This window comes from Malurus melanocephalus, unplaced genomic scaffold (assembly GCF_030028575.1).
Source record: "Malurus melanocephalus ecotype Western Australia unplaced genomic scaffold, MMel_1.1 scaffold_73, whole genome shotgun sequence".
Classification (NCBI taxonomy): Eukaryota; Metazoa; Chordata; class Aves; order Passeriformes; family Maluridae; genus Malurus; species Malurus melanocephalus.
This window is the reverse complement of record NW_026623305.1, coordinates 2,195,528-2,203,049: the sequence shown is the minus strand read 5'-3', so window position 1 is coordinate 2,203,049 and position 7,522 is coordinate 2,195,528. Positions and strand designations below refer to the sequence as shown.

Genomic DNA, 7,522 nt, shown 5'->3' with positions numbered 1-7,522 from the left:
ATGGCTCCCTGATCACTAACAGAAATACAAATTAAAAAGTTATTAATGTGATTACATTTAAATTTTATGGTTGTAAAAATCATGTACAGAATATAACAGAGCAACAGACTTAGAGAGACAACAAAACCAAGTCAAAGAAAACCAACATTAGAAATGTTTAATACAGGGTGATGGAAAAGCACATAGCAAATGTTTTACACACTGTTCATTTTAAACTAAAAACCCGAAATAGTTTCTAAAAAAACACACCGTGTTTTTGCATACAATATTACTTAGAAAACATTTTMTTTATCCTGACAGTAAACTATCCAGTGTATCAGACCAGATAAGGTCACCCTTCCAATTTAATTCATTTATCAATACAAAAAGATTAAATGCTCTGTGTTTAGAGTATAATTTGCACCACCAGGTTTCTATGCTCTGATACAGGTAACACGTTAATCATAGCAGATACATTTGTTGATGTAGCATCTCTTGTTTCAATGGTGGAAGCCCTGCAGTGAGCCTAGCCATGGACTGCATCTAGTACAGCAAGGAGCCTGCACCAAACCCACCCTGGTCTTGTGGCAGATAAACCAAGCRAATCATGTCCTGATTGACACGTTCCGTTCTGCATGAGCATATGGCATAACACACACACCATTCCAACAAGTTCAACAGAAAGAAACCCTTCCAGATTTTATTTGCCTATTCTCTGGACTACCCAGTCCTGCTGGCAGAGGGGACAGCGATTATTCTGYTTCACCCACAAGGACATGCAGCAATTGTGGAAGGAATGATTGCATTCTCCCCAAACCACTGAAAGAGAAGAAAGAACATATTCCAGTCACACTCAGCTGTTTAATCAATACCTACAGCAAGGCTCAAACTATCACYATCAAACATTTATAACCACTGGAAACTTTTGAGACAAAACAGGTCATCATTCATTCATCCACTGAGATTGGATTATTATTATCATCCTGATGATAGTTACATCATCAAGCCTTTTATTTATTTCCAATTATTAAAAGAAGAAATGCATATATTCTCACCTTCTTGTATGAAGCGACAGTGTTTTGTGACTGCATAAACACAATTGGTAGTTCTGCCCAGGAAATAAGTGCAACTATTTAAATTCTTCCCTTTGTCTCCTCCAGTACCAAAATAAAGYCAATGCACTACTGACTCACTATCACACGAGAGCATATGCCCATATTCTCATATGAAACGCAGCGTGTGAACTGAAAGGTGTGGCATCAAGGAGACACATGTAACACAGTCTTAAAATGGGACTTTAGACCTGAAGTTATTCACAGGCTACAGTTTTTCAACACTACAAGAAGTATTAATCTGTTATCCATTTGCTCCTAAATGTTTTAAAATGTAGTTACTTTGCTTTTTTTCCTTATTAGCTCATATTTTCACAGGAATACAAGCATACCAATCAAAGGAGTGCTGTAAATTATACTTTTTCCTCTCTCGCTTAAACAGGACACTTAGCACGCCAATTAAGATACTGAGAACAGGAAAACCCTATTCCCATTAAAACAATAATCAAAAATTCCTAGTGAATTAAGTTTGAGATAATATACTACAAAATACAAAGCACAAGAGCATGGAAAGGTTTACCACTAGCTTAAAAGGTTTTAAGCAAACTCTTTGAGATTGTTTTCCCTATTTCCAGTTTAAACAGTCAGACTTTCTTTTTGCATACATTGATACTGAAAGTATGATTACGTCTAAACTGGAGTGATTCCACTTTTCAAAATGGAAAGTGAACAAAAAAGCCAATGCCTCCATTATCTCTGAATTATGAGTGGGGGAATACCACTTTCTAACTCAGATACATTTATTTGAGAACAGATGAGTTTTATTTGTACTATCGTTGTGTTTTCTGGCATGCACCTCAGAAGAAAAAAGTAGCTTTTTCCTACCCACTTCAAAAACATACATTATGATCTCCTCAAATATGCTCACAGTGAAAGAAACTTAAACCTCTTAGCTGTGTTTGTGTTGACAGAAAACTGGAAGCTATTTTGTTTTACAGTACAACTGATGTGAAAACTAATTTTATCAGTACTCAAAAATAAAGCATAAAGTATTACTAATGTAAAAAGATGATACAGTGTAGAACGAAATACCAGTTTACTTCTGAACATTAATAAAATCAGTATTCCCTTCAAACTTTWAAATGCACCATACTGAGAGAAGCTTCAATTGAAAAACAAGCGAATGAAGTCACTACATACCAACACAATCTTCTTGTTTGTTTTCAGCTTGACATCTAAGACAGGCATCTAAAAGTAAACAAGAACAAGACTCAATTTGATTCTCAGGATTCCATCTTAAGAATAGGTTTGTCAGAGGAAAATATAAACTCTAAAACAAATTTACAGAGGTGAAAATCTCAAGTTTTGATGTCTAGTTCAGCCCTTTTAACATTAAATAGCCCACTTAAATTCTAAAATTACGCAAATTWCAATGAGATATAAATCTGAAAGAGATCAGAAGGACCATGAACTCTCCRGCATGTTTTGTTTATTTTCCATTGCTTTGGTATTTTCATAACTTTTGCTGAAAAAAAAGCCTTCTCCATTTTGTAGATACAAAAGCCCGCAGATTTGTGCCAAGGCACTCAGGCATATTAAGACCAGAGCAAGCACAAAGCCAAACCCTAATTACAGGACTTTGTTTTTCACATGTCAGCATCTCCTTTTAAGGAAGTCATTCACAATTTTGATTTTTTTAGGCTATGCATCTCTCACCACAACTCCCACCACCTATTACTTTTTACAGTAGCTTCCCTTAGCAAGTACCTGCATCTAATTTTCACAGGAGTCACATACACATACAAATATAGTGGTGCATTTGACAATATACATTAGTAAATACGGAACAATAACTAATTAAAATTATTTATCATCTTTATGCTTTCCAGTCCGTGGCTTTAGGATTGGATGGCAGGTCCAGGACTCAATAAGATACCAGAGTAGCAACTTCCAAGCTTCCCACTGTGCCACACAATACAGTGGAAAAATGCCTTTGCTTCTCCTTTGCCTCAACATGGGCTGCTACAGACACATGTGCACAAATCATGCACAAYAGACAGTGTTCAACGATTGTGTGAGCAAGCACATCTTCCTCTCCTCCAAAGAAGAGGATATAGTTTAAACAACTGTCCCGCAGGTTGCATCTGGCCTGCATGTCACTATTTGGAACATATTCCCCCACAAGACAAAAACATAATGTGCTGCAGGAATTTAGATTTGAGTACTTTACTGTCTCTGCCGGATAGGGCCACTAGTTGGATAGGGCCACTAGTTGCATTTTAGACTGATCTGCCCAGCCATTCCTCCTTTTCTCAGGTTATAGAGAACAAAGAGGAGAGAATTCTAAAACAGCTGCCCTTTCCTCATTGAGATAAAAGCAAGTTTCCTGTTGTCTGCTCCCATAATTCACATTTCAACAGCAGTTATGGGCCAAGGCGATGAGAAGATTCAGCCAAAGTGCTTCAGCTTGTATCATGGTCTGTGGAAGCCCACTGGTCTGGGGTCAGGGCAGGAGTCACAATAAATCAACTGTGCTACCAAGCCCTAGAGTCACCGTTTCAGACAGAGAAGCAGGACAGACAGCTAAGGACAGAAATCACTGCCACCATACCAAAGCAAGCTATGCCCACTCCTACATCACAACCCCAAGGGGTCGGTCTAAAAGGCCAAGGACAGCTAAGTCAGTAGAGCTGAAATCCTAACCTTCCCAGTTAACATCTGCATTTTTGCACCTTTCCGGTGTGCATCTGAGACCACACTGGTTCAAGGAGTTAAACCAGTAGAAARCAGAACCAGCTAACACCTCCTTCCCTTGCAATAGTCAAACAAACTGACTTTCAACAAATGCCAGTCTAAGTCTGGCACTGCCTCCCACCTAAGGTTACTGCAGACGCAGTGGCTCTACAGGAGCCAGACCCGCTCTGGCAGGGTCAACGTGAAATTGCTAAACTGAAGTCAGTAATGATCAAGTTTCACATTCTAACAATGTGGTTTGTTCTCAAAAAATGGTTACCAGATTTTTCTGATAGTTTCAGATTAAAAGTACTSCCTTGGTGTAGTTATGAAAACATATGACTTTTTTTGTTTAACTTTCATAATAGCTCTGGGTAAGATTTTGTTAATTTAAGATTTTTATAGCGTCCTGTAACAGGCTAGCTACAGTGGGGATAAATACACGAAAAATATTATGCCTTGCATGGTAAATGAAGCCAATTSAATATTTTCAGAGTGGTCACTCTACTACAAAAAAGCAAATAATCTTCAAAACATGATTATGTATAAGATCAATCTCCTGCCACTTCAGTCTGTGTTGCATCTTTTTTCCTCTAGTACACTTCTAGTTCCACAAAAGGTTCTCAGTAAAAACATGTATGAGAAATGACAGCAGTGCATATTTTGTCTCATTTCTGTYAAACCAAATACTGACTTCATTTTCAGTATCATGGTTCCTGGATTTACAAAAGCAAGGTGCTCTGGAGGCAACCTTGGCTCATTTGTCCTGCCAAATTGTTCCAAGCCCAACTGAGAGAACAGTTATATCTAGGATGACTCAGCCTAATTAAAAACTGGATATGCAGACACGGCAGGAAAACAATTTAAACAGTTTTTGAGAATCAAGATAAATACAGTATTTTCAAAATATGTCAGAAAACAATAATATCTGTCAACGATTAAGGTGCTTTCAAACAGTCTCTACATTTCAAAATCAGGTAAATCAACTCCTCACTCAATGGATTTCTCAGTATATTCACGTGTATTAAACTGCACGAGTAATCAGAAGGTTTATGGTGTCTGGATTACCAGATTTGAAAAATGAATTTATATGTACATCCGTAATTGCTTCTTAAAACAAAACCCCGAACAAAAATCCCTCAACAAAACCACCCCACAATCAGCAGTCCCACACACGCAGCACTCAGTTCAGCTCGGCTCTAAGTCAGCGCTTGTGGGGTTTGTCCGCAGACAAGCACCAGTCCCCAGGACGAGGACGGCACTGCACGGGACGGGGACGGTCCCCGAGCAGCCCAGCGGGGCCCGGGCCCTGCGTGCGGTGGGGGCGGCACAGGGAGCGCGGCCCGGCCGGGCAGGGGGCACTCGCTGTCCCCACAGCGCCGCGCGGCCTCCGGGGCTGCGTGTGGCCCCTCAAGAGAGCCGGCCCGGCCCCCGCGGGGCCCTCCTCCTTCGCCTCCTCCTCCTCCGGGAAAGGCGCGGAGGAGGAAGCGGAGGCGGGAGGGATCAGCCCCCACTTCTGCCGGAAACCGCGTCTCTGCCCGGCGCCCGCCGTGCCCAGGGCTGCGGGCACGGGCACGGCCCCAGGCCCGGCCCAAGGCCCCCCTCCCCGCGGCCATGGCGGCCCGGCCGGCGCTTACCCATGACCTGCACCCGGCAAATGGCGCAAGTGTCGCACTCCACGTCCCAGCTCCACATGGCCACCGCGTTCCACTTCTTCARCGAGAACATCTTGTCGGGGGCGCCAGCCCTGGAGCCCGCGGAGCCCGGCAGCGAGTGGGGGGCGCCGGGCTCGTCCCCGTCCTCCACATCGGCCATGGCGGAGGGGCGGGGACGCGGCGGGCGCGCAGGGCGGCAGCGCCACCCTCTGGTGACAGCGGGGGGCTCCGCCCGCGGCGCGGGGAGCGGGCCGGGCGCAGCCCCCGGCAAAGGAGGCCTTGCTGCGACACTGAACACATTCACAGAGGTTTAAAGCACTTTTTATGTTTTAGCAGGACAGCAAGCAGGTGCCAAGCTGACACTGCTCACGAAGGATGTTCTCATACATACATACATACATACATAATATGAGCAGTTGTAGTGCAAGCGAATCACAACTTCACCAATGGGCTGGAATGCCTTAAATACGCAGAGACAACCAAATCTTCCAACTCTCAACACGATTCCTAAGACTGCTGACAGAGTAAGCCACACACTTCAGCAGGGGTGTGCACCTTGGCCAGAAAAACCAGGCCTTCGGTAATATATTAAAAAATAAAAATTACACCGATCTCAAACATTTTATGTTTCTTTATGACTCAACTATCAATTCAGAAGCATCTATAATTTCCTTGAATACTATTAAACAACATGTGAATAAGGTCTTACCTTGGCTGGTTCACGGATCGTTTCCATTTGTCAACTCTGCTCTTATAACTCATCACTCTTTTCTGTTCATTTTTTTAAACCATCATGGCTCTGCAGAAATTTGARTAACTGGCACCAGGTGTAATTGAGAATTTTTTAAAACTGCTTTTTGTAAAAATTTGAGAAGAAAATGCGGACACTTCTCCTTTGATAATGCATTTAATTTTTATGCCTTATGCATGGATATTTAAAATTTGAATGTGTCTGTTCCTAAAGTAAAAAAAAAACCTGAGATATAAGTACATTTAATTTCTGCTTTGTAAAATGTCAACTGCCTCCAAGTAGATTTTTTCTTTAAAATCTTGTTTTTTAAAATCTGAAATTTTAGTGTGGGTTTTTCTTTTTTTTTAATTTAGACCCTTTGCCTTGTATCTCTAACCAATGCAATTCTTGTCTTCAGTTCTAAGAGTTAACTATGACAGAGATTATGTTTGGGTGCTGTCAAACTGTCACACACGTGCTGTACACAATGCAAATTCAAATATAAACCCCATTATAGTGAAAGYAGAGCAAATATGATACAGGCACCTTTGACTCTGTCCATGCTGCTATACAGAAATAAAATTATAGCTCCCAACGAATCATTATTTTCTTGCTATTTTATCACCTACAGAGTGTATAAGAAAAATTTCAAGCCATTTTTGAGAAACAGTTCTGGTAGTCTAGAATTCATCTGTCCCCTGCAGCCACACATGACATTAAGSAGGTCACACGTGGGAGAGACACAAAACAAGACAGCTCTTTCAGGGAGTTTTCCCCATGTACTTTGTCACTATTTTTAACTATAAATTTAAAAAAAAACAATCAGATTGGGCATCTGTTCATCTCTTTCACTGAAAATGTTCCAAACTGAATATCTAAATATGAGAACTCGAAGCAAGTTCCTTTCAGCCCTCAAGTGATTGTTCAGCTAGAATTAAAGCCAATTGTGTACTACAGAATGGGGAAAAACCAACTTGTCAGCTGTGAATGGAGATATTCATAATAGTAAGTATCCAAATTTGAAATACTACTTTATATTACACAATCTATAATCAATTTTCTGTAATAATTTTATAGTAAGGACRCAGTGTAATTCATCAGTTCTGATTGTCTCCATGTAAAAAATATTCCTTCAAAGCTCCAAGCATTTGCCACCCAGCTTAGATTACTRCCCTAGGGGATCACGCTTACTCCCATTACAAATTAATATACAGATGCATCCTTGCCTTGTAAGAACATTTTCATTTTTGATACACCTTTCTATATCTGAATATTGCAGAAACAGTAGTCTGAAAGGATATATAACACCTTTCATAGATTTTCATTAATCCTTTGACAATGGAGAAGTCTGGAAATAGGGAAAAAACCCAACG

At 40.9% G+C, this 7,522-nt stretch overlaps 1 protein-coding gene across 2 annotated transcripts; it reads right to left on the bottom strand.

Annotated features, from left to right (window-relative positions):
- Positions 1 to 5: 5 nt before the first annotated feature.
- On the bottom strand, positions 6 to 5,615 carry RNF7 (ring finger protein 7). 2 transcript variants are annotated; one of them, XM_057366934.1, is made up of 3 exons: positions 5,402 to 5,615; positions 2,232 to 2,279; positions 6 to 798 (listed from the first exon to the last, which is right to left on the bottom strand). In XM_057366934.1, the coding sequence occupies exons 1-3, from the start codon at positions 5,577 to 5,579 to the stop codon at positions 680 to 682; spliced, it is 345 nt and encodes a 114-aa protein (XP_057222917.1). In that variant the 5' UTR covers positions 5,580 to 5,615; the 3' UTR covers positions 6 to 679. The 2 variants fall into 2 exon arrangements, with proteins under 2 accessions (XP_057222917.1, XP_057222918.1); XM_057366935.1 differs by having other exon boundaries at positions 742 to 798; positions 5,409 to 5,615.
- Between the last annotated feature and the right edge of the window lie 1,907 nt (positions 5,616 to 7,522).